The 27,361-nt window shown below is 42.4% G+C and overlaps 1 protein-coding gene across 4 annotated transcripts in view; it reads right to left on the bottom strand.

Moving 5' to 3' along the window:
* MFN1 (mitofusin 1) overlaps positions 1 to 24,269 on the bottom strand; it is a 47,748-nt gene extending 23,479 nt beyond the window's left edge. Inside the window, exons 1-10 of one of the 4 annotated variants that reach the window (XM_054039029.1) lie at positions 24,216 to 24,233; positions 23,702 to 23,762; positions 22,733 to 22,854; positions 21,295 to 21,430; positions 15,575 to 15,737; positions 14,508 to 14,632; positions 11,113 to 11,221; positions 6,147 to 6,254; positions 5,349 to 5,502; positions 5,155 to 5,222 (exon numbers count right to left, since the gene is read on the bottom strand). In XM_054039029.1, coding sequence (XP_053895004.1) covers positions 5,155 to 5,222; positions 5,349 to 5,502; positions 6,147 to 6,254; positions 11,113 to 11,221; positions 14,508 to 14,632; positions 15,575 to 15,737; positions 21,295 to 21,430; positions 22,733 to 22,847 — 978 coding nt within the window. In that variant the 5' untranslated portion in view covers positions 22,848 to 22,854; positions 23,702 to 23,762; positions 24,216 to 24,233. Of the gene's footprint in view, positions 1 to 5,154; positions 5,223 to 5,348; positions 5,503 to 6,146; positions 6,255 to 11,112; positions 11,222 to 14,507; positions 14,633 to 15,574; positions 15,738 to 21,294; positions 21,431 to 22,732; positions 22,855 to 23,582; positions 23,642 to 23,701 lie in introns of all 4 variants that reach the window. The other 3 variants (XM_054039030.1, XM_054039028.1, XM_054039027.1) reach the window with 3 other exon arrangements.
* Between the last annotated feature and the right edge of the window lie 3,092 nt (positions 24,270 to 27,361).

The following is a 27,361-nucleotide window of genomic DNA, read 5'->3' as shown; positions in this document are numbered from 1 at the left end:
GGAATACAAGATTCTCAAATTTCATTATTCCTCATCAGCAAATATCTATGAAGCACACAGGGAAACTGTCACATTCCCATCTAGATGCTGGTCCACAGAGAGGATGATAACCTACTACTGCCATGAGTTACTCACTCCCTTAGCTCATGTAGTAGAGGTTTTGTAGTGGGTGTAAAGGTTCCACCCCTGCTTCAATATGGGGGCATCAGTATGATTCCACACAATGGAATTTATTTTTTCCAGTATGCGTTTTTCCAAAAGCAAAGAAATTGCATGCACATGGACACAAACACACAAAACCATTCAGTTCCCCAACTTCCTGGAAGTCCAAATCAGACCTTAGAAGCACATGGAATGTGTTAACATCGAATGGCATGGATACAAGACAGCTCTTGTCAAAGAGCTCATCTGCTACAAGACTGTAATCACCAGCATCAAAAGCATCACCTGTCACAAAGTCATCAAGCTACTGTGGAAGGAGCAACCTGCCTCCTCTCTGGTGGTCCACACTGAACTCAAAGTATGGCACTTGTTATTAGACAATTCTAGCCCAGACTGTAACCACATGGCACATCATATCTCCATGCTTGGCTCCGACATCATTATGGACACTTATCTGTTGTTGTGCCCTACACACCAACAGAAGATGCATCACCTATGAAAAATGACACATTCTATCAACAGCTAGCAGCTGTGTCCAGTCAACTCTGCCACATGACACACTACTAGCACTTAGAAATTTCAATGCTGTGACTGGGTGCGATCAAACTGGGTATGAAACAGAGAGGATCCTTCAGTTTGGGTTTCTCAAATGATATCACCACCCAGCTTTTTGGCATTTTATGCCATTGAGAGCTTATCTGTTATGGACTCATAGTGCAGGCACTTTAAAAACCATCACTGGACATACCATAAGAGAAACTGACCACATCCTCATCAGAAACCGCTCCATAATGAAATTTCACTGAGTCTTCAGTGGTGCTAGAACACCATAAACCAGGCCTGCACAACTCGTAAAGCGGCGAGGGCCATATTACTCCAAAGAAAATAGCTGAGGGTCGAAACCCCCCGGCCATGCTGAAACAGGCCCCCCTCCCCCCCCCCAGCACCACCCAGCCCCGCCGAACCCCGTCCCCCCGGTTTCCCCCACCAGCCCTGACTCCTAGCTCCGAGCCCAGCCCCTCTGAGCTAAGCACCCCTCGACCCCATCCCCCAGCAGCCCTGACCCCCAGCTCCGAGCCCAGCCCCTCTGAGCCAGACATCCTCCCGACCCCATCCCCCCCAGCCCTGACCCCCAGCTCCGAGCCCAGCCCCTCTGAGCTGGACATACCCCTGACCCCAGCCCCCATGAGCTGCAGCTCGAGCCCAGGCCAGGTGCCTTTCCCCTCGCTCGGACTTACCAGCTCTGCCTTGTGCCCAGCGCTTCCCGCTTCAGCAGCCCCGGAAGTGACGCTGGACGCCAGGCAGTAGGAGCGGGAGACGGAGACGTGTGTGCGGGGTGAAGGCGACCCCAGCCCCGCGCGCTGCGCTCTGACAGTCAGAAGCGCGGCTGCCGGGTTTGCCCCCTGCCGGGGGGGAAGGCAACCTCAGCCCCACGCGCCGGGCTCTGACCGCCCTGACAGTCAGAAGCGCGGCTGCCAGGTTCGCCCCCTGCCCAGGGGTGGGGGAGGTTGGGCCCCCCTGCCCCGGCAGGGGGCGAACCCGGCAGCCGCGCTTCTGACTGTGAGGGCGGTCAGAGCGCGGGGCTATGAGGTCGGGCCCCCTGGGCAGGGGGTGAACCCGGAAACCGCCCCCCACCGCTTGCCCGTGGGCTGCACAGTGGGCCCACGTGGGCCGCGTGTTGTGCAGGCCTGCCATAAACCTCAGACCATAGACTAGTTGTCACTGCGCACACTGCATTTTCCAACTCCTTGCAAGCCAGATGTCTACCAACAGTACAAAGTCTAGTGTCTATTTGAAGATCCTGTTGAAGCTGTGAAATACACACAGGCTATCATTGATCACATATGTACCCTCGGTACCCTCTCAGAAGATGTGGAGATCACCTGGAGTAGTATATGTAACGCTATATCACATGCCTCCACAGACAGAACCAGCTTCAGACGGTTCACAAGAAACCTTGTATTTCTGAAGAGGCCTTTGATATATTATCAAAAAAGGCAGAAGAGGAGGCAAGCAGGGAAACGTCCAAGAACGTAAATGACTGAAAGGCATTTTCTGGGCCATCGAAAAACATGACCGTGACAGCTACAACTCCCTGGCTGACAAATCAGATGATGGCTTAAAGTACAACAACCTGCATCCTGCCTATAGAGCCATCACACACTTGGCTGGCAGCCATAAATAGCCTTCTAAAATCCTCATCACGAAGTCAGGTGGCGCTCCTTCTGAGCCATCTTTTGAACCTTGGATCTGCTAACGACTGTCCAGAGCTACACAACCTGGCAAACCACACAACTGCAGACCTGGGGACAAACACTGATCTTCTGTTAATCAGGAAGAAAGAAAGGCCATCGCAAAATTACAGAATGGATATGCTGCTGGACCTGATGGTATTCCACCTGGGCTGCTCAAAGGTGCCTTGGAACCAGTGAGCATCAATCTGCATAAATTGTTGTTAAAAGTACGTGCATCAAGCAAAGTACCAACAGAATGGAAAGAGCATCATATGGTCCCAGTGCAAAGGCAAAAGATCTCAGAGCGTGGCAACTACAGGCCAATCTCATTGTTATCGGTCCCTGCAAAGGTTTTCACTTGTTCTGTTTAATAGGATGCAACTGCTCCTTAACAGACATTGTAATCCACAGCAATCAGGTTTCAGTGTTGGGCAGTCAACAACAGACACGATCCTTACCCTCTGCATGAGCTGCACTGAAAATTGAACTGCCTGTTTCATGTGGCATATAATCAATATCAAAGCAGCTTTTGATCTGGTCAACAAGTCAGCACTTTGGCTCACATTGAAAAGAATTGGCATTTCAGATGTTTGCGGATGATACCAAGCTGGGAGGGGTTGTAAGTGCTTTGGAGGACAGGATTAAAATTCAAAATGATCTGGACAAACTGGAAAAATGGTCTGAAGTAAACAGGATGAAATTCAAGAAGAACAAATGCAAAGTACTCCACTTAGGAAGGAACAACCAATTGTACACATACAAAATGGGAAACGACTGTCTATGACGGAGTACTGCAGAAAGGGATCTGCGGGTCAGAGTGGATCAAAGCTAAATATGAGTCAATAGTGTAACACTGCTGCAAAAAAAGCAAACATTCTGGGATGTATTAGCAGTTTTGTAAGCAAGACACAAGAAGTAATTCTTCTGCTCTACTTTGCACTGATTAGGCCTCAATTGGAGTACTGTGTTCAATTCTGGGGGGCACCATATTTCAGGAAAGATGTGGAGAAACTGGAGAAAGTCCAGAGAACAGCAACAAAAATGATTAAAGGTCTAGAAAACATGACCTATGAGGGAAGACTGAAAAAATTGGGACTGTTTAGTCTGAAGAAGAGAAGAAAACATGATAACAGTTTTCAAGTACATAAAAGGTTGTTACAAGGAGGAGGCAGAAAAACTGTTCTACTTAACTTCTGAGGCTAGCACAATAAGCAATGGGCTTAAATTGAAAAAAGGGTGGTTTAGATTGGACATTAGGAAAAACTTCCTGTCAGGGTGATTAAGCACTGGAATAAATTGCCTAGGGAGGTTGTGGAATCTCCACCATTGGAGATTTTTAAGAGCAGGTAAGACAAACACCTGTCAGGAATGGTCTAGATATTTAGTCCTGTCATGAGTGTAGGGGACTGGATTAGATTACTCTTGAGGTCCCTTCCAGTCCTATGATTAGAGTCCTACAAAATTCACAGTCCATTCTGGTCAATTTTACGGCCATAAATTTTGAAAATTAGTCAATTTCACATTTTCAGATGTTTACATCTGAAATGTCAGGGTATTTTAACTGTGGGTGGGTCGCAAACCTGTTGTGGCGGGAAGGGGGGTTGCAGGATTGCCACCCTCAGTTCTGTGCTGCCTTCAGAGCTGGGCTCTGAAGGTGGCAGCCACAGAGTTTCCTGCAGACACAGGAGGTTCCTGGAGGTGGGTCTGATCTCCCCCGAAGAGTGGACATGCAGGGAAAGAACAAGTCCTGTCCCTCTCCAGCCCGGGAAGTACTAGCAGTTGGGAGTTCCCGGCTGAGGTGCTCCCAGCGGTATGGGGGGAGGGAATCGGATTTCAAAGAGTGAGGGCTTATTTCATGATCTGTGACACGTTTTTCATGGCCGTGAAATCGGTAGGGCCCTACCTATGATTCTGTTCTGCTAAATCTGGTACGTGATCCTCACGCTGATAGTGTGTGCATTGATGCACTGCTTTTATCACTTTTCTATACAATCTTAGATGTACAGCACAGATATACTCTCCCCCCAGCACTATTCTGTTGAGCTATCCATTGGATATTAGGATTTGCTGCTTCACAATTCAGAATCAAGGTTGGTCAAAAATGACCAAGAATATGTTGAAGACACTGCCTTACTTATATACATGTCAGAGACTTTTCAGCCCTGCCCTTCAGAGTCTCCAAGACGCCACCTGCAATATGGGGGTTAAATGTCTCATGGCAGAAGAACCTTGGAGCTGAGCCACCAAGGGCTCAAAACTGCTTAGAAGTCACCAGCTTCAGAACAACTTCCTTTCCCCCCCTACTTTAAATAAAAAAAGGTCTGCAGTCACAAGAGAGTAAGTCTGGAATGTCAAGGTTGAGAGGACAAAATACAGAAACGGGGCATATTGGCTCTAAAATATTGAAAGCTTAACTATACTGTTTCCATGTTTTCACATCATGTAAGATTTTGGTACCGTAACTGATAAGTAACACCTATTGGTATCTTTATATATTATAGGTTGTACTGGTGTTAAGTTATTATATAAAAACAAAAGGCCTGATTCTGCCACCCTTCCTCACAGAGTAATACCTATTCAAGCAAATACACACTACTCAATGTGAGCAAGGATGACTGGGACCCTAAGTTAGTTCAAGACTGGCACTGTGTGCATGTATTTACAATATGCAATGAAATGATGCCAAGATGGGAAAAAAGTCACCTTGGCACCACAACGTTCTGAAAACATACAGTTTTAAAAAGCCCATGACATCTACCTCAAATATTTGCTCAAAATTCTGGAATTCCTGAAATCTTGTCTGAAATCCTTCAGCTAGTGCACCACCTGCAAAGCATAATATTGATTTTAGGTAGATTATAAAATCTCACAGTAAGTTACTGTATTTTAACTCCTAAACTATACTCAGACGTTTTATGTACACATGAAGGGGAAGTAGGGTTCTATACATACCACTCTCTGGCATCCCTTGGGCCTTCTGCTTTCTAGCACTAAGAACTTCCTTGGCTGAAACAAAAAAGATGCGGTTCTGTGCTTCTGAGAGATCAACGACTTTGAGCTCATCAACTAGGAAGGTCAGACAGCGCTCCATGTGCTGCCTGCGCACCTGTTAGACGAGGCAGAAAAGCAGATGCAAAAAGCCAGTCAAACGGAAAACAAACATTTCTGAGAAAAAGAAATCAAAACCTTAGAGCAATAAATAATCCCACTAATCCCAGAAGCCCTGAAAAACCCTCATGTAATAAGATGAGCTCTAGTTCTAAAGAGGCATGAGCTGCTCCTAATTAGCCATTTTGGATTTCCCCACTTGCCAAGAAGAATTTTTTGAGTATTCAACCAAAAGCTGATGCACTCAGAGGTACTGAAACAACAATTGCTTTATTACCCAAACACAGAGTATGATATATTGCATGCAAGTTATATGTGGAAATGGGGATTTAAAAACACCTTGAAAGTCATTTAAAAAAGCCATCATTGAATGAAGATTTTAGTTTGGTAATTACATTTGAAGCAGGTGGTAAAATGCTTTTGCATGCTGATCACATATCCTCCCTCCACTTTAAAAAAAACCAAAAACACTGAACACACTCCATCCCCTGATTTGTTTTATGTATTATAATGTGCCCAATCCCATAGTATCTAGATACATTTACATGTTTGGCAATATTTTCCCCATAGTTTAAATAAGCCATTGTTTCTGCTATAGTTATCTGACATTTGTTATCACCAAAGGATGAAAAAGTAACTCACATCTTCCATATATTCAGGCTCTGATGCAGACGCATCCCAGCGATTATTCAGGATGAAGATGTTTGGCTTGGAAAGTCGTTCATTTACTTTGTGAAAAAAGTGCTTTTCCTAAGAATTGAGGAAATAAAACAAAAACAAAAATAAAGAATAATGCCATCTTTTGAAGAGGATAGCAGATTCTGGATTATCAATTTATTATTTTTTTGGTTAAAATAAAACACTGATGCTTTCCCTGCTTCTTTAAAATTTAGCATTGTATATTAGTCCAAAGATCACGAATTACATTTAGATTTTATTGTTGGTAAAATCTTATCCAAGAGTTTCACAAGCTATAAAAAGTGGCACTAATTCTTCTCTGAAAAACAGACCTAAGGTAAAACTACTTCATAATTTAAAAAGGCAAAGTCTCCCTTATTTGAACTGTCCTTTTACTCTTGCACATCCAATGGAATTCCGATGCTACATCCAGAACTACCGTTCATATCAAACTAGATTCTCCAGTGCCTGTTCAGGGGGCATAACGAACCACTGAAAACTTAACCTGAACCTCCTGAATAACTGCTGAATTTTCCATGGGAAAATGAATAATACGCACATGTGCCCAAAAACATCTTCAAGTTATCTTGCAAGCCCCTGCTACTTTTCAACAGTCATAATGAATTAATCAAAACAGAGTGGCCACCATCAGTTAGCACAACTGAAGAGTGAAAGATGACCTGGCCATCTTCAGATTCTCTGGACTTAAACAGAACACGGTCTACGCCATTAAGCTATGTCTACACTATGGGCGCTAAAGCAGCACAACTCTGGCCCCGCAGTTATGTGACTATGTAGTGCCATAGCGTAAACGCTTCCTACAGCAATGGAAAGGATTCGCCATCTCTATATGAACTCCACCACCCTGAGTGATGGTAGCTTGTTTGACAGAGCATTCCTCTGTCAACCTCACTGCATCTACACTGGGTGTTAGGCTTATGTAGCTCGTAAGCACCGTAGCTATGCCAACCTAGCCCCAGTGTAGACCAGGCCTTAGTTAAAACATTTGAAATACTTAAATTGCTATGTTCCAATAAGAAACTGTAAATCTGCAAATAAGGCACTATCTATTACAACAATAAGAACTCCTTCCAACAGAATCCAGTGGCCTCCTTTTTCATAGAATCATAGAAGATTAGGGTTGGAAGAGACTTCAGGAGATCATCTAGTCCAACCCCCTGCTCAAAGCAGGACCAACCCCAACTAAATCATCCCAGCTAGGGCTTTGTCAAGCGAGGCCTTAAAAACCAATAAGGATGGAGATTCCACCACCTCCCTAGGTAACCCATTCCAGTGCTTCACCACCCTCCTAGTGAAATAGTTTTTCCTAATATCCAACCTAGACCTCCCCCACTGCAACTTGAGACCATTGCTCCTTGTTCTGTCATCTGCCATCACGGAGAACAGCTGAGCTCCATCCTCTTTGGAACCCCCTTCAGGTAGTTGAAGGCTGCTATCAAATGCCCCCTCATCCTTCTCTTCTCAAGACTAAATAAGCCCAGTTCCCTCAGTCTCTCCTCATAAGTCATGTGCCCCAGCCCCCTAATCATTTTTGTTGCCCTCCGCTGGACTCTAATTTGTCCAAATCCTTTCTGTAGTTGGGGGCCCAAAACTGAACGCAATATTCCATATGTGGCCTCACCAGTGCTGAATAGAGGGGAATAATCACTTCCCTTGATCTGCTGGCAATGCTCCTACTAATGTAGCCCAATATGCTGTTAGCATTCTTGGCAAAAAAGGGTACACTGTAGACTCATATCCAGATTCCCGTCCACTGTAATCCCCAGGTCCTTTTCTGCAGAACTGCCGCTTAGCCAGTCGGTCCCCAGCCTGTAGCAGTGCATGAGATTCTTCCATCCTAAGTGCAGGACTCTACACTTGTCCTTGTTGAACCTCACCAGATTTCTTTTGGCCCAATCCTCCAATTTGTCTAGGTCACTCTGGACCCTATCCCTACCCTCCAGCATATCTACCTGTCCCCACAGCTTAGTGTCATCCGCAAACTTGCTGAGGATGCAATCCATCGCATCATCCAGATCATTATTGAAGATGTTGAACAAGACTGGACCCATGACTGACTCCTGGAGCCCTCCGCTTGATACCGGCTGCTAACTAGACATCGAGACGTTGATCACTACCCAATGAGCCTGTCGATCTAGCCAACTTTCTATCCTCCTTATAGTCCATTCATCCAATCCATACTACTTTAACTTGCTGGCAAGAATACTGTGGGAGACTAACAAAAGCTTTCCTAAAGTCAAGATATATCACGTCCACCGCTTTCCCCATATCCACAGAGTCAGTTATCTTGTCATAGAAAGCAATCAGGTTGGTCAGGCATGACTTGCCCTTGGTGAATCCATGTTGACTGTTCCTGGTCACCTTCCTCTTCTCCAAGTGCTTCAAAATGGATTCCTTGAGGACCTGCTCCATGATATTTCCAGGGACTGAGGTGAGGCTGACCGGTTTGTAGTTCCCCGGATTCGCCTTCTTCACTTTTTTAAAGATGGGCACTATATATTTGTCTTTTTCCAATTGTCTGGGACCTTCCCCAATCACCAGGAGTTTTCAAAGATAAAGGCCAATGGCACTGCAATCACATCAGCTAACTCCTTCAGCACCCTCAGATGCATTAGATCCGGCCCCATTGACTTGGGCATGTCCAGCTTTTCTAAATAGTCCTTAACTTGTTCTTTCACCACCGAGGGCTGCTCACCTGCTCCCCATACTGTGCTGCCCAGTGCAGCAGTCTGGGAGCTGGCCTTGTCTGTGAAGACCGAGGCAAAAAAAGCATTGAGTACTTCAGCTTTTTCCACATCATATCACTAGGTTGCCTTCCCCATTCAGTAAGGGTCCCACACTTTCCGACTTACTTCTTGTTGTTAACATACCTGCAGAAACCCTTCTTGTTACCCTTCACATCCCTTGCTAGCTGCAACTCCAATTGTGCTTTGGCCTTCCTGATTACACCCCTGCACGCTCGAGCAATATTTTTATACTCCTCCCTTAGGAGGGAGCTATACAAAAAAATGTTTTGTGGTCCCTCCACTGGTTTTGCAGCAGGCCACTAAACAAAACTATTCCTCCACGTACTATAATTGTATAAAGTGAAGATAATGCACACACAAGGACAGGAATATCATGTAACTGCATTCTCTACTTGAACAGGAGGGATGTGCAAATGGGGGGCAAAAAAGTTAGCATTTGCCACACTTGGTGAGGCAAGATATTTGATCGCATTAGAACAATTAAAATTTGTTTAACAAAGTCTTTCATCTCATTGCACCTGCAACGCTAACAAAAATGTAAACAGAACAGGAGATTTTATTCCTAAAGAAGATGGGACATAAACCAAGATTTTATGAAGACTTTGTATTGGGATAAAAATCTCTAGATCACTACTAAATATATATATATTTTTAAATTGCCTCTTCCAACTGAAATAAGCTTCCGCTGCTAATTATCTTCAGACCCCATTACCTATGTGCTGCGCTCATTAATAAACAAGGAATTATGTGTATGGTAACTCAAAGATTACATGACTTTTACACTCTGACAAGTTGTAGGACAATGACCCAATTTTAGGTTTCATATTTTTCTTCTGGGCCTGGTTGGAAAAAAAAAATCATTCAGCGAAATCATATTAAATAAGCACAAAATTGATTAGCCAGGATGCTAAAAATCAAACACAAACTTAACAAGAATTTTCCTGCAGATTTACAGCCCACACATGGTTCCTGCATGGTTACAATCCAAGTTTGACCATTAAATAATAAGCTATTTTCCTGAATTAATGAGAGAACCAAATCAACTTTGGCCTTTGTTACTTCATTACCATTCCCAGGCACACAGGTCCTCATTGTTTCCATATTTCTAAGTGGTAATGGATTCTAGACAAAAATCCAAAAACCTTTTTAAACCAACTGAACATTCAGGTTATTGATTTCTAGTCTCCCTCCACACGAAGAGCCAACATGTCCTGCAAGAGGATAGGATAGTGAAGCCACAGTTCTACCAAATCCTCTCTCTCTGCCTCAGATGATGTCAGAAGATACCTCTTTTGTCAGAAAAACTCATTTGTAAAGGAGTCTCCATGGTTGGAACTCAGAAAATAGTATGCAGTGTTTTAAGATCAGCTTTTGCTCTCTTCAGATTCCCACTCAGCTATTCCAACCTACTGGAATGCTGGGGAAGATTTTCTTTTTGAATTCATTTCTTTATTTCATTAATAGCTGATAGGGTAGTAGTAAGGGGAAGAGAAAGCTTACCTTCTTAGCACTGTCCTTCAGAAAGACAGATTAGATAAACTGATGACATGTATTCTTACAAGGGAAATTTACCCCCTCTTCAGTGCTGGGAACATACAGAAGAATTGAACAGAGATGTAGATTTACTCCACACCTCTTTCGGTTAGGTTTAGTGTATGGATGCTGCATGGTGTTGGTGGCCTGTGACATACAGAAGGTCAGACTACATGATCTGGTTGTCCCTTCTGTCCTTAAATGCCATCGTCTTTTATATCTTCTTTCAATTTTGTGTATAAAGTACTTTAGTGCAGTCTGTTTCCTTGAGGAGAACACTCTTATTGTTAGTCTTTTTCATCAGAGAATCTTGAGTCTCCTATAAAGTTGGAAAAGTATTACTGCCATTTTATAGATGGGGGAAATCATAAATGGAGGCAGAAATCATAAATGACTTTGCCTAGAGTCAGAGCAAATCAGCAATAAAGCTGAGAACAGAATGCTGATGTTTTAACCATTATAACACACTGTGCCCTTAGCCCCCAATAATCATGGAAAATTCACAGTATAAATTTTAGGAGGAAAGCAGAAGCTCCCACATACCAACAGACATTGGGAAGTCATCCTACTGGATCCTTGTGCATTTAAGCGAAAGCCTAACAATTTTAATTAACAAGAGAATGTCCTACCGTATTCATGAGAGTTGATTCTGAATTAGCAACCAAGACAAAGACATCAGCATCTAAACAAAATTTGTCAATCCAGGTGTCAAGCTCTGTAGTGACATCTGTACCAGGGCTGTTGGAGAAAAACATATTTATCAATATCGAGAAAAATAAAGTTCTTCGTTTTTAGAAACTGAACAAGAGGACTGGATGGTTCTGGGGCTTCGTATTGGGATGTGAAACCCTGATGAAATGCAGCACAAGCTGGTCATGACAGAAAGTAACAAACATCTGGCAGCTGTTCAGTCACTTATGTAAAACCAGTTGGTTGTCTCCATTCAGTTTCTAACAGACACATATCCACATCATAAAAGCCACTAATACAAATGAAAGACTGTTGCAAATCTCAGCAGAGAAGCCAAGTGCTGAATGGGCTAGAAGCATCAATTATTCTTTCATCCCTATGAACAGTCCCTCCAAGGGCAGGTTGAGGTGCACTGGTAAGAGAATATTGAGAAAGTTTTGTGAACACATCAAATCTTCAGAGTTGCCAAAATAGCTTAAAAAAAAAAATTAGCATTAACCTCACTTACAAATTTTAAAAAGTCATCTCTATAAATTGCAAAACAAAAAATATCCTGTCACTAGTGTTCCAAGTTCCTAACAAAATGTACTTTCCATGATTCTGGAGAGACATTTGGAAGATAGTCTCTCTCCATAGTTAAGGTTGAAAGTACCCATTGTAAATTTGATTTTTACTCCCACATTCCAGCCAAAATTAAACCCATCTGCCTCAAATCTTACAGGTATAATCTCAAGCGTAGGGTGGAATTTATCTGGTAAGTGTGAAATTATATAAGACGTATTTGATGGATGAAAGTTCAAAAAGTAGGTCAATCTTATTTCTTGAACATTTTCTGAACATTATTTTTTGGTTTATCAGAACTACTAAACATATCGGCCAAGAGAAATGGAAAGTTTCTGAACCCTGTCAAGTAATTAAATATTTATAAAGCCCTACTTAATTCACAATATTGCAGATCCTGCAATATTAGGCTTCCACCGCAATTTTCACAGCTGGAGCCCCCGCTCCCAGCCCCGTGGAAAATTGCAGGAAAGTAATAAGGGACCATATTGCCACAAATAATAAGATCCATATGATTGTCCATGGCTTGTCCGCAACTCAGCTGCAATTTTTAGACAATCATCCTGTGATTAAAGTAGGGCCTTAATTATTTAGTTATTAGAAGTAGCTTTTGCACACAGAAAGGGCTCTGCAGAGGTCTTAACTTGACCTGAAGCAAAAGGTCCAGGGAAGGATGAAGAATTGTATGTATGTGTAGGATTCAGAGCTGAGCAATCCGTAAGCTCCATGGACCAGCATGGCTTGCAAGTAAAGCTGGTCAAAATTTCCCATGTTTCATTAAATTTTTTTGGAAAATTTCTTTAAAATTGAAAAAAAAAAAAAAAAAAAAAAAAAAGATTTTTCCCCCCCAAAATTTCTCCCCCACATAAAATGTGATAAATTTTTCAAACAGTTATAGTACTGGTGGAAAATTCCAAAGTTTCAACAACAAAAATTGTTGATATTTCAGATTTCAACCAAAAAAATAGAGCCTGTTTTTTGCTAAATATTTTTCCACTTTTTCAACCAGCTACACTTCCAAGTTCTGGAATCTCTTTGTAGCTTGCAGATGCCATAACGACTTGGAGGTAAGCATTCCTTCTACTCTGGAGAGAAAAAAAAAAAGTTCCCAGGCAAAAACCTTCATTAAACACAAGTTAAGATAGTAAATTTCTAGCAGTTTCTTAAAAAGGAAGAATACTTAAAGCACAATTCTACTGTACAATGTAACTAGAAATAGCATTGTGAAGTCCCTTGTTTGTTATCTCTCAATCATTTCCCATTCAAATTTGCTAAATTTACTAATAAAAAGATTCTCCACCCACCCCCAGAAGCTTTGCAAATTCAATCTGGAATTTAAGAAACAAACTAAGTTCTCCTTCTCAGACTTCTGCACTAGCAACAAGGATTCTGATAGGCAATCATAACCTAAATTACCCCATGCAACCCTATTGTCTTCAAATTGTGTCCTCAAAGACCACTGTGTACTCCCAGTGTGTTCAGTGGGGTTGCACAGGCGTCACTGAGGGCATAATACAGAGCTGCCACTTAATTACAATTCCATTGATGATGTGCAAGAAAAACAGAAGCCAGCTCACTCTGCCAACTGGGTTGCTCTATATTGCTTACACGTGGACAGATCCGGCATTCGAGGAAGAAAATAACAATGCTCCCTCTGATTTCAAGGATATAAGATCAGAAGCACAATAATCAGTAGTAGTACTTTTTTCCCCCTCCATGGGTAGTGAGCAATGTGTACGGTGAATACACTCAAGCCTGGCCTGTACTGAAAAGTTAGGTCAACCCAGCTATGTCACTGTGAGGGGTGGGGGGCGTGAAAAATCCACACCCCTAAGCAACATAGTTAAACTGACCTAATCCCCAGTATAGACAGTGCTTGGTTGACAGAAGAATTTTTGCATTGACCTATCTACCACCTCTCAGGGAGGTGGATGACCTACGCCAATGGGAGAACTTGTTACCACTGCAGCTATGTTGCTGTAGCATTTCAAGTGGAGACAAGTTGTCAGCTGCTGAGTAATAAAGTGCCTTTGTTACAAAATCCCTCATCAGAGCAAAACCATATTGTAGTTTCTATGTACCACTTAAGAGGTGAAAAAAAATAAATAGGTAGTTTATATCCAGGATGGCAGGGGAATCCTTATGTATTCAACATGTTTGTAGAAAAAGAGACACTACAGTCCAGAATTCTTTGATTTCACAAATAAGCCACATAATGTGAATTTAACAGCTCCACAGCCACAGACTGGGGCCTTCAAAAAGTCTCTTTTTTAGGCATTTCTAGAATGCCATCTCTGTATTATCCCAGCACTGAAGTCCTTATCAAAAATCTTTTCCATCAAAAGTCCAGATTATCTATATTTTACATAAGCAGGAGGGGTTCACAGGATAACCAGGGTCCTGAGGGACAGGGAAAGAGTTACAGTTGGTAGGATGACCTTAACTGTATCACCATATTAGTTTGTTTTTTAAAGTATAAGCCTAACTCAGCCAAAAACTAGAGACCTGCTGAGCTCAATGATGGGAAACACTCTCATACCAACTGTGGCTCGGCCAAAATATGTACAGTGGTTTGATGAGGACAGACCAGAGTGTCTACACAAAGGAACAAACTTCAAGCACTTAAAATTGTTCTTGTTAACTTATTTATGACATATCTAAAAACCACAACATTAAATCAACAATACATTTAACTTAGGTTAACAAAATTAGTGTGGATCAGATAATGCGGAAGACTCTTTAGATAACTGGCTTAATAAAATAATACTTATACCTGTCCACCAAAACCAAGTCATCTCTCAGGAGAGCACACTTTGCCTTGGGCCAAAAGACATGGACAAGACAGCCAGCTTCCAAATCTTTATCCATATGAAGCGCATGGGCAAGTTGATTAACAGTCTGTGAAAAATGCAAAGCATCAGAAAAAGAAAGATACTTAGGTCTGCAATAACAGCCTTAAAAAAATAAAACTAAAGCCAAGACTTTTTGAATAGATCATTGATAAAAGGTTTCAACTTATAGCTTAAATACTGTGAATCATTTTTTCAAATGCCTTCTTTCCATCCAGGGCCTTTAACATCCCTTAGTGTCTAAACAATCATTTTTCTACACTTTGAGAAAAAGACAGGACTCTCCTTGGAGTGGTGGTATTCCTTATATGGCTGGAGGGTTACCACTGAGTGTTAATGTACTTCTTCAAATGCTACGAGGCCAGCACACTACCTCTCACTGTATTTAAAGGGTAATTATTTTAAATACACTTTATGGATTAAAATGAGCATTTCTGAACTTCATGCCGAACAAGCCAGACTGGTTTAAAAAAACAAAACAAAACAAATAACAGTTGGTAATAACTGAAGTATGGGAACCCAAGGCGAGATTATAATTAGCTCTCCATCATCCTTTAACACGGGTTTAATAAATCAAAATAAATGTTTAAGTATGCAAAATGTTTAAAAAGTAAACCAGAGGCATATTTTTCTGAATTTACATAGTAAGTTTTTGGAAGAAAATGGTCCATGTGTATTTTTCAAATGTGAGCCTTCTAGAGCTTTGAAAAGAAGTTATAGAACTTAGTGGTGGTCCTACATACACAACCATTCAATAGAGTAAGGTACAAATGAGCTGTTTACATGCAAGGCCTAAGAAAGTGCTATGGACTTTGTTTTAGTTTTATTTTGTTATTTCAGTGCTGGAAGAATGACTTTGAAATACTAAATAAATTTGGTTTATGTTCCCCATACTTAAAAATGGTAAGTGTTAAATATTGCACCTAACAAAATGGCCCTTTTAATACTAGGTTTCCAAGCACCTGCTTCTTAACCATTGAAAAAACTATACCTTGACACTCTTCTTTTCATCTGATCCTTCAGTCATGAGATAAGCCTTATCACCATCTGTTCCTTCTACACTGAGAAAGCAATTCGTTGTGTGACCAATCCCACTAGGAAGGACCTTATCCCACAACATTGCATTAATGACAGAACTCTTTCCACTGCTTGTTCTAGAGGAAGAGAGAATATAAAAGTATTTAAAGCAAGGCATACAGAAAACCAAACACACCTTTGCTTTAGATTGTATTCTCCCTACTTAATTAGGCCCAGATTCTTCAAGTTGTTCCTCATGGCATACCCTTGTGTCCATACAGCACAGCTTGCAGGAATAGAGCCTAAGGACAGGTCTATATACATACATACATACATACATACATACACACACAAGTTTCCCAGTATAGGTATACTGGCAAACCCTCCTAGTGTAGATATAGCTTATACCAACAAAAAAGCCCTTTTGACAGTATAGCGTATACTGGTGTGGCACACAAAATAAACTACATTGGTAAAAGCACTTTTATTTTAGTATAACTGAATCTACAGTAGGACTTTTGTCAGAAAAAAAAAAAAAAAAAGACCCCCCCCCCCACACACACACCACACAAAAAGTCACAACCTTAACCAACATTACTATACCAGCAAAAGTTTTAGTGTAATCCTGGTCCTAGACGTCAAAACGGAGACCGCCTTTTATTCTGTGTTTGTTGTGTGCCTATCACAATAGCACCCTAATCCTGACTGAAACGTCCAGGCACTACCCTAATACAAATAACTTGATAAAAATAATAAATTCAGCTACTTTTCAAAAACACTTTTCATTCCAAGGTAAAGTCTTACAGGCAAATATGACCACTCAGATCTCCTTAATGTAAGATAACCGTCTCAACTGGAGGATGGCTTCCACAATAAAATGTGGAAGATCTAACTCATCTTTTCTTTTTTAAATTTAAAATGCATTTCTCTAACAGTAATTCCAGTTTATTTTAATACAAAATTCCTCTTTGTTAGATGATAGAATTTAGCTCTAACCTTATTTTGGATGAAAGACATAACACAGACATTTAGTTAACTTGGCTAACAGGTCTGTTTGTTAACTCAGTACACTAAAGGGATTCAAAACGCATTCTCAGCTATGTCCTACTTTACACTAGCCTTCCACTCATCACGCAAAAGGATTTGGGGCTTAACTATTAAGCAACAGAAGGAAACCTGTGTAGACACTCATGCTAATCAAGTATCAGAGGGGTAGCCGTGTTAGTCTGAATCTGTAAAAAGCAACAGAGGGTCCTATGGCACCTTTAAGACTAACAGAAGTATTGGGAGCATAAGCTTTCGTGGGAGGTTCTTACCCACGAAAGCTTATGCTCCCAATACTTCTGTTAGTCTTAAAGGTGCCACAGGACCCTCTGTTGCTCATGCTATTCAGTTTCTTTTAGATATCATGCCTTAAAGAGTGGTTTAACATGCAATAGACAGTCTGAAAATTTATTAGAACACGCCTATTTGCCAACATTTACAGAATTAATTCAAAATACAGCACTAAAGTCAAATTTTAACCAGCTTGTCACTCCCCATGCCGTAACCCCTCCAGCCCTTTGCAATGGCAAATTTCTGTCAGGCACCGTACCTATATATTTCTTCAAGTTGTAAGTCTGTGAAATTTCAATACCTTGAAAAAGCTATTTTCTCTACCTAGTCAGTTAAGTATTCCAAATGCAGTAATACTGAATTCCAGAAAGTCTTACACATATGCTTCACTTTACCCATGAGTAAGTCCCATTTGCTTCAGAAGAACTACTCATGTAAACAAAGCAAAGCATCTGCAGGAATCAGGACCTTAAGATTGCTCTTCATCATTTATAGTGACTGACTATTCTACATTTCACTCACAGCATACAGTGAAAATAAGTCTTATGAACTTCACCTTCATCTCTGCTCAGATCCAGTTTCTAGTAGTCGTGCACTAACATGAAGCGGCAAAATTTGGCTTACAAACATTGAATGGGAATGCTTCAATCAAAATAAAATTTTCAGTGAAAGTTTTTTTAAAAGTCATTAAAACTTTTCTATTAATATTCAGTTTTTCAACCCCCCCCAACCCCTAGCAACACATAACATTTGTACTTAAATACCTGAAAGTATCCCTTAAAATAATGTTTAATATTTTCCTCAGTATGTTAAATTGAGGAACTGAACTATTTCAATTGCAACACTTATAGAGCCTGTTGTCGCAGTTACCTGCCTACTGCAGAATGTATTAAAAAAGTAAAATTGAGATGATCACTAACTGCTCATTATTAAGTATTTCCCAACACTTGAAAATGTTATTTTTAGAACAGGAGAAGAGTTCTAAAAGAGCATTTTCTTCCAATATTTTGGGAATGTTACTTAAATAGGGAAGACGTTCTGCAACCAAGATTTGTAACCAGCATTCTTCCAAATTAAGTGAGAGTTAACTATGAATTTCACAGGACCCTAAGTAATTTCAAATATTCATACTTGTTTGTAAAAATCACATAGCACAGTTAGCGTTATAACAAATAATCATGACTAACTTCACACTAGCTAGAAACTTTATTTTAAAAATATTTGCCCGTTTTCTATTGGTTTCTCTCAGTTGCTTGTGTACAGAAACACAGGCAATCAAACATTTCTTTGTTTTTCAGGGTCATCAACAGTCAACACAAACCAGAATCCTTAAAAGTGTGAGGAAATTAAACAAACAAGAACACTACAAAGTTAAAGCAAAACTGTGGTAAGAGGATGCTGGCAATCCAAAGATACTCTTCAGTTAAACAATGGCGCTACACAGAGAATCACACTATGAAAAGTTTCATGGAAATAATTAATCATTCCATTGAATTTTGCCAGTGGAAAGCATGTGACATTATGTACGTAATTAAGCTGCAGTTATAGAGCAGGACGGTATCAAAGGAAGATTCAACAGTGAATATACAAGTGTGAAGGTGTCTTTATACAACATTAATGCCTATGTTAAATGCCTTTTTTGTTTTAGTTTTCAACAAAAAGGTTAGAACAGATCGGACTACTAACATAGTGACTATCAATGTAAATGGGATAGGATCTAAAGCTATAATAGGGAAACAACAAGTTAAGAATTACTTAGGCTATGTCTACACTAGCACTTTCGTCGGTATAACTTATGTCACTTGGGGGTGTGAAAAAAACCCACCCCTCTGAGTATAAGTGACACTACCAGAAGCTTCGTGTGGACAGTGCTATGTCGGCAGGAGACTCACTCCCGAAACATTGCTATGCTGCTTGATGGGGGTGGTTTAATTATGTCAAAAGGAGCTGTGCTGCTGCAAGGTCACCAGTGTAGATGTGTCCTTAGACGAGTTAGATGTCTTCAAATTGGCAGGACCTGATGAAATACATTCTAGAACATTTAAGGAACTGGCTGAGGAGATCTCTGAACCATTAGCAATTATCTTTGAGAACTCATGGAGGACAGGAGAGATCCCGGAGGACAGGAAAGGGCAAACGTAGTACCTATCTATAAAAAGGGGACTAAGGACAGCCCAGAGAATTATAGTCAACTTAACTTTGGTACCCAGAAAGATAATGGAGCAAATAATTAAACAATCAATTTGTAAGCACCTAGAAGATGTTAAGTAACAGTCAACAAGGATTTGTCAAGAACAAGAACAAATATCAAACCAACTGAAAGCCATGTGGATGGGGGAAAGCAGTAGATGTGATCTCTCTCAATTTTAGTAAGTCCTTTGATACTGTTTCACATGACCATCTCATAAACAAACAATATAGCCTAGAGCAGTGTTTCTCAAATGCGGCCACCAGGGCCTTTTCTTGCGGCCACAGCCATCTGGTCTGTGATTGGGGGGGGGGAGGGAGGGATGCAAAGCAGTGGACCCTCTCACAGGGCTGCCAGCAGCGGTTGGGCCCTGCCCCCTTCCAGAAAAACAAACGCTGGAGGTGCAGGCAACTGGTGAATTCCCCACTTTCCCAGGGGTAGAGGAGGCAGGCTTCGGCCACGGGGCTTTGGGCTCCGTCCAGACGGTGGCAGGCTCTGGTTCCAGGCTCCAGCCCAGGCTCACTACCCCTGCCATCATCCCTGGACCCCACTGCCTATCTGCCCACGTCCCCATCCAGGGCTTAGTTTATCGCAGGGCTTCCTGAGGCTGAGTAAATCTGCTGTGAAAAGTGATATTAACAAACATCACTTTTCACAACAGAAGACTTATTAGCTAGCAAGTCTTGGGGGGGAGGGGCAGGGAGCACAACCAAAAAAAGCAAAAGAAACAAGAGACAAGAACACGCAAAGTGCCTTATCTGTGTTTCTAGTCTGTTTAGGTCCTGTAAAGAATAAAGACAACTATAAATTATTTTTATTACTGAGTCTGAAAAAACCCTACATAAATAAATTACAATATTTGGACATGTATATGTGCATATTTATTTGTTTTCCCTAAAGTTAATTAAATATTTTAGGAAAAATTGTCAGCGCGGCCACCAGCAAGAGTTGGTGGCCGCACTCTGAGGCCACCAAAAAATTTGTTGAGAGACCCACTGGCCTAGAGGAACTACTATAAGGTGGGTGCACAATTGGCTAGAAAACTATACTCAGAGTAGTTATCAATGGTTCATAGTCAAGCTAGAAAGGCGTATCAAGTGGGATCTCACAAGGATCTGTCCTGAGTCCCGTTCTAGTTAATATTGTCATAAAATGATTTGGATAACAGCATAGGGAGTACATTTATAAAATCTGCAGACGATATCAAGCTTAGAGAGGTTGCAAGTGCTGTGGAGGACAGGATTAGAATTCGTAACAAACTGGAAAAAATGGTCTGAAGTAAATAGGATGAAATTCAATAAGGACAAATACAAAGTGCTACACTTAGGAAGGAACATTCAATTGTACAAATACAAAATGGGAAATGAGTGCCTAGAAAGGAGTACTGCAGAAAAGGATCTAGGGGGTATACTGGATCACAAACAAAATGAGTCAAGAATATATTACTATGGCCAAAAAAGCAAACATCATTTTGGGATGTGTTAGCAGGATTGTTATAAGCAAGACATGAGAAGTAATTCTTTCACTCTGCTTAGCACTTAGAAGGCCTCACTGTATCCAGTTCTGGGCTCCACACTTCAGGAAAGATGTGAACAAATAGGAGAAAGTCCAGAGAAGAGCAGTAAAAATGATTAAAGGTCTAGAAAACATGATCTACAAGGAAAGATTGAAAAAACAAAACCAGTTTAATCTGGAGAAGAGAAGAAGAAGGGGGGGAACATGATAACAGTCTTCCAGTATGTTATAAAAAGAGGCGGGTGATAAATTGTTCTCCTTAACCAATAAGGACAGGACAAGAAGTAATGGGCTTAACTTGCAATAAGGAGATTTAGGTTAGACATCAGGAAAAAAAATTCCTAACTGTAAAGGTAGTTAAGCAGTAGAACAAAATTACCTAGGGAAGTTGTGGAACCTGTGTCACTTGAGGTTTTTAAGAATAAGTTAGACAAACAGATGTCAGGGATGATCTAGTTATTACTTAGTCCTGGCTCAGTGCAGGGGACTCACTAGATGACCTATCAAGGTTCCTTCCAGTCCTACATTTTTGTGATTACATTGGGAACAAATCGTTACAAGGTGTTATGCAAAATCCAAGTGCATATAACTTGAAGAGATAAACACTAAACCTTGAAATAGAAAATCCAATTTATTTTGGTAATTAAGTTCATTACCTGCCAAAAAATGCAACTTTCATGTGTCTCCGTGAAAGCACCTCACCGATGTCTGCCAATTTGTTTTTATATGCCTGTATTTTCACCAGTTCTTCTTTAGTTGCTACATATTCAAGTTCTGGGTTCCTATATGTTGCTATACATAAGAAAAGATTATTACAAAAGAAATCATGAGACCAATGTATGTTCTAAGGCATTAGTTGTGGATCAACACTGTTATTTAATATATGCCATCAAAGAGCTAGCTACAAACTCTGATATTAGTCATGGTCATTTAACAGGTTGAGACAGGCATTAGTAAAACACAAAGTTGCTAACTGCATGTCATACACCTACAGTATATCTGTAGAATTTTAAATCTACTATCTCTTAACTAAAACATAAGAATTTTGGAATTGGAATAAGCCACAGCAACACACTGGACTAAATTTGCTAAGTCATTGGTATCACTTGTCTCCTGCTTTTTTGACCATTCCTTGTCATCCCCTCTCCTTCAGGCGGGGAGGGGGCGGGGGATGAGGAGGAATCAACCCCATTCCATAAACACTATTGATTTTAGAGCATGTCTTCACTGCAGAGTTAACTTGGGTGCTTGGCACTCAGAATAGCCTAGCCCAGCCCAGTTGTGAGTAGCCACCCTTGAGTTACTGGGTCCACACTGGTGCAACACGCACTCCTATGTGTTGCTAGGACTTTTGGGGGGCATATCCCATAGTTCTTTGTTCTGCAGCACGTTGAGCTGTGCAATGATTCTTTCCCAGTGAATTGTGGGAGAACTTGTTTCTCTTTCTGGGCATAAGGGGGGAAACTGTTACAGCCCTGGAAGACTATCAGCACTTCAAGTGGTTTAGCATGCATCCTCACTGCCAACTGACTGGATACCAGCACGAGTGAAAGGCTCACTCTGACTTTTGCCTACAGTCCCAGAACAGCCAGCTATCCTGGACTGAAATCACCACCAAATTCTGCTCAGAGGTTCATAGATGGGAACAGGTGGGAGGTTAGGGGAAACACTTGAGTAAAAACCCAGATTAACTCTACAGTGATGACATACCCTTAGTGTTGGCTAGCACAAGTAGTTTCATTAAAGTCAATGGAAGCCAAAGGTGCTTAGCAGTTCTGAAAATCAGCTTTTATTTAGGTGCGTCTTTAGGCATCCAAGTTTGAAAGTGTAGGTTTAAGTGACTTTTCCAAGATTATACAACAAATCAAACAGAGCAGAGAATAAACTCTAGGTTTCCCACCTCGCTGCACCATACCACCTCCCCTTACAATACCTGTATATATCCTAAGACTCTGGCATTGAAGAATGTATGATTACAATTAATGTATGTGTTACCATAGTACCCAAAGACCCGATAAGGAGCAGGGACGCATTGTGGTAATTTCTATACAAGTACAAAGACGCAAGGTCCCTGCCCCAAAGATGAAAACTAACCTTCAACAAAACTTGATCCTTCAGTGACATAATCCAGCAATTGGTTAAAGATAGTAGTAATTGTCTTTTTAGCCAGCACAAAGTGTTTCAGGGGGGAGGCAGTAGTTTCTGCCATTACGCAACTGTAAGAGAAATTATGTACAAATAACTGAGAACCTCTCTAGAAATTACAAGTAGGAAACACATCAAGTTCCCTCTCAATGAAAGTAATTGAAACGTAAGTTTTAAAAATAAATACATCAACTTCGCTGTTAGTTGAATTTGGTTTTACTATTCTTTAGGCTTTCTAATCTAGTAGCAATAGAAATTGCAGATTACGAAGAGAGAGAAAATTGTGATTTCTAAAATATCTTCTCTCCTGTCCTACAAATACACAGATTAATCTACTTTATTTGTTTACATAAAAGCTTATTTACGTACATGCCAGAAAGAAGTTATTAGATTTGGTTTGGTATGGCATATTTAGTTAGCTCAACAAACTATTTTAGGATGTCAGCTCGAACACACTTTTTTAAACACCTGGTTGGTTCCATCCCCAGTGACCAGGTTATCTAGAAACAGGTTTAGCTGGAACTGCATTTAAGTACGGTACCTTAACTTTGTTCTGAGGCCTCGTAGCTAGAGCCCTACAAATGAAAGACTCTCTATCTCGTCACCAAGCCATCTAGCCTCCTAGGTGCATGTACGCAAGAACTTGTACGCTTTTCCCCCCAGCAACGTAGCTGCACAAGCAAAGAGCTGAAAAAAAATCAGACCACATCTTCAAGACATTTCCCCAGCTCCTTTCTTCCCTATGCTCAAAACTATAAATTAATTCATGGGCCAATAACTGATATTACCTCACTCTCACCTTGTTTCTTTAATGGGCCAGGGTCAGACAATTTAAAAACCAACAGTGACGTTTTAGGACTAAAAAAAAAAAAAAAAAAAAAAACAAATGAGAAAGGCTTTACAAAGCTTCAAACTCACGTTTCTCCTGCTTTGTTATCAGCTATGTAGATTTAAACTTTCCTCTGCAGGGTTTGCTGCTCTGTGCAAAGGGCAGGACAGCCACTTGATGAAAATGACTAGAAACAGCAGGGTAAGTAACCAGCTTCTCCCGTCTGCCCGTGGAGAGGGAATGCACAGCGGGACAGGCCGGGGCACGAATAATCCGCTCGCTGCTGGCCCCGAAAGAGGGTCGCTCGGCTAGGAGCGAGTCACACCGGGCTACGAGCCCGGGGCAGGGAGCCACGGACGCAGCCGACGCCAGTACCGGGAGAGCAGAAAAAGGTGGGTGACGGGGGGCAGGGTTCCCACGCCCCCCGACAGGCAAGTGACTGACTGGCTGGGGGGTGTCCTAAGGCGCAGCCCCCAGGGGCTCCCTGGCGGTTCGCATGGGGCCTGGCGCCCGGCCAGAGCCGCTCCCTGCCTCGCGGGGGCATGAGGGGAGGTCGCGCTGCCCCATGTCCCTACCACCTCCTGCTCCCTCAGGCCCACTTACAGCGCCCCAGGTTCGCTCGCTCCCCCGTTACCCAGCAACCGCTGCGGCTGGGGGGGCCGCCGCACCTCCTTCCTCCTCACCCCGTGCGCGGGGGCGGTGGACATCACTTCCGCTTCCTCTGCCCTTAGCGTGCCCCCGCCGTAGGCAAGGGCCGCCATCTTGACCCAGGGCAGCCGGCTGAGGACGACCGGAAGTGACGCCGAAGACAGTCGCCATCTTTACTGAAGGCAAACAGCCTGCGAGAAAGAGCAATACGTGCGACGAGGCCGCCGCTGTCTTCACGGAGCGCACGTGAAAAATCCCATGGCAGAACTCTCGGCCTCAGCACCATCTTTACTAAGGGTCACAGAAGGAGATGGAAGCGCCTTTCTTTATTTAAAATGGAGGCTAGTTACCCCACCCCCCACCTAACTCCCCCCAGGGGAGGAGGTTTTAGCACCATAACCCCCCTTTCACCCTCCCCCACACCCACCCCTCCCCTGGGCTGTCTCACTCCATCCTTCTCACAGCAGAGTCTTGCCCAGGCCCCTAGCTCTCCCCCGGGGCTGTAACAGCCTTGCCCAGCCAGAAGCCCTACCTGTACTCCAATGACAGAGGGTGGTTGTGGGGCTGAAGGGCCCCAGCTTCATCCCTCCCCCAGCCGTGGCTCTGCACACCAAGCCACCTGCTGCTGACCAGATCCAGGGTGATCACTGCATGCTGGACCCAGCAAGCCATACACGTTGCCCAGGTTAGGCCATTCAGTCCCACGCAAAAAGACTATCTTTGATTCTAGACCAGTGGTTCTCAAACTTTTTTTTTCCATGGACCACTTGAAAATTGCTGAGGGTCTCGGTGGACCACATAATGATCTTGCCAAATGTTATTTGTACCGTTAGCTAACTATTGTAAAGCGCTTTGGATAAGAGTGCTATATAAAAAAACCTTAATAATTAACGTTTTCCCCCCTACAAATAAAAGCACACAACTCATATTTTAATATCAGTAGTCTTACCTTTCTAATGTGATGGATGTGCCCTCTCTCCCCTGCCGCAACAGCCCCCCAGATGGGGCTGGGAAGAAGGGGGGGGTCTTTTCACTGCCACAGCCCTGAGGCTGGGGAAAATCGCCTCTTTCTCTGGCTACTACAGCCCTGCACATCCCAAATTCCCCCCACCTCCTCTTCTCACCCCACTGCCCCCTCCCACCTACTCCTTATTCCCTCCAAGGCCACCACTTCACCTTACATGTGTGTCTTCTCCAAGGTCCAGGCCCCTAATTAGTGGAGCCATGCCTGTGCAGCTTCATTTCCTCATGTGCAGCCGCCCAGGCGCACACCTTAGAGGGAACTTATCTGTGGACCACTTGAATGGTGCTCCACGGACCACAGTTTCAGAACCTCTGTTCTAGACCATAAGTTGTCTGCATAACTGCAGTATTGCCAGCCCCAAAAGTTCAACACTCATCAGACTCCAAACCCCCCCCCCCTTTTTTTTTTAAATGGTCATTTTTGGTCTTTTGATTTTTTTGAATCCTCTCAGCACACCCTCAGTTTATGTGACAGTGTTGTCAACCTTTGCAAATGTATTGAGCCAAGCAATTCTGGCACTCGCTGGCTGCCTGACAGTGCAAAGCTTCCAGCTTCTTCCCAAACATTCTGATTAATCTGTCTCTCTTCCCCACCTCCAAGTCCCTCTGCCAAGCAATTAATTATGCAATCCCACATTTAAATTCGACCTCAGCCTCACCTCATGCAGCACCTAGGGTTCTTTCTCCTTGCCACCCGCCCCCCAACGCCTGCAGAAGCATCCTCTTCTCTCCCTTCATAGGCCTTTGGAGTGGGTGCATAACTCCAGGGAGTTCTTCATCCCCTCCCCACTTCCCAGGCCAGGCACTGCAGAGATAGAGAAGGCAGTAAAGGAGAGAGCAGAGCATGGTGGAAAGAGAGGAGAACATAGATGCCCTGCCCTGGAGATATTGGGTTCCTTCTGCTCCCTCCCCCCTCCATTCCTTTGAGAATGTTGTCAGTTGCGCCCTCTCCCTGCTGCCCTTCCCAAATATTTCCCTGACTTCCCTAGGAGGCCGACAAGTGGGGACTGGGGAAGACAGACAGAGGGGGCTTCCCACAGGCAGAACTGAACTCCAGGAGAGGGCTGGACCTTCTGGTGTCATCAGGAGATTGGCTCCAGCCCCAGAAGAAATCATTTTACTTGAAGAAATTATGGGAGCTGGTAACACTATTCATAGAGTTTAAGGCAAGAAGAGATCATTAAATAGATGACCTAATCTAATCACCTATATATCACAGGCCATTACATTTCACCCAGCTACCCCTGTACTGAGACTGATTGATAACTTGTCTGAATAAAGCACATCTTCCAGAAAGGCATCTGAAGATATCAAGATTACAAAGAGAAATGGTGGATTTGCCATTTGTTTCAATCATTAATCACCTCCTCACTATTAAAAAAGTGTCTAATTTCTAATATAAATATGTCTGGCTTCAGCTTCCAGCCATTAGTTCTTGTGCTGCTTTTCTCTGCTAGATTAAAGATCCTGAAGATCTTTCTTCCCCCTGAAGATACTTATACACTCATCAAGTCACCTCAATCTTCTTTTTGATCAATTAAACTGATTGAGCTCTTTAAATCTCCCACTGTTATTTTTTCCAGTCTTCAAATTTTTGTGGCTCTTCTCTATTTTGAGCCTCTCCAATTTTTCAACATCCTTTTAAAAATATGGATACCAAAACTGGATGCAGGATTCCACTATCGACCATACTGATGCCATATGCAGCGGTAAAAATCTTCCTGCTCATTACTCCCGATTTTACCTCCAATGATCACATTAGCCCTTTTTGCCACAGCATCTCACTAGCTCATGATAAGATGCTTCTCCACTATGATCCCTAAACCCTTTTCAGTCCCTGCCTACCAAAATACAGTCCCCCATTCTGTAGGTATGGTCTGCATTCATTGTTCCTAGGGGTATAAATTTGTATTTGGCTGCATTAAAATGCATTTTGTTTGAATGAGCCCAAATTACTATGCAATCCAAGCAACTGTGTTTGGGGAGGTGGGGTGTTATTTATAATGCAAAGTGCAAGACAGCACTCAAAAGCCTGCTGGGTGCGTTGAGACCATTGCCTACCACAGGAGTGGGCAAAC

This window comes from Malaclemys terrapin, chromosome 9 (genome assembly GCF_027887155.1).
Source record: "Malaclemys terrapin pileata isolate rMalTer1 chromosome 9, rMalTer1.hap1, whole genome shotgun sequence".
NCBI classification, from domain to species: domain Eukaryota; kingdom Metazoa; phylum Chordata; order Testudines; family Emydidae; genus Malaclemys; species Malaclemys terrapin.
Note: the sequence above shows the minus strand (reverse complement) of the source record. Positions and strands in the feature narration are given on the sequence as shown.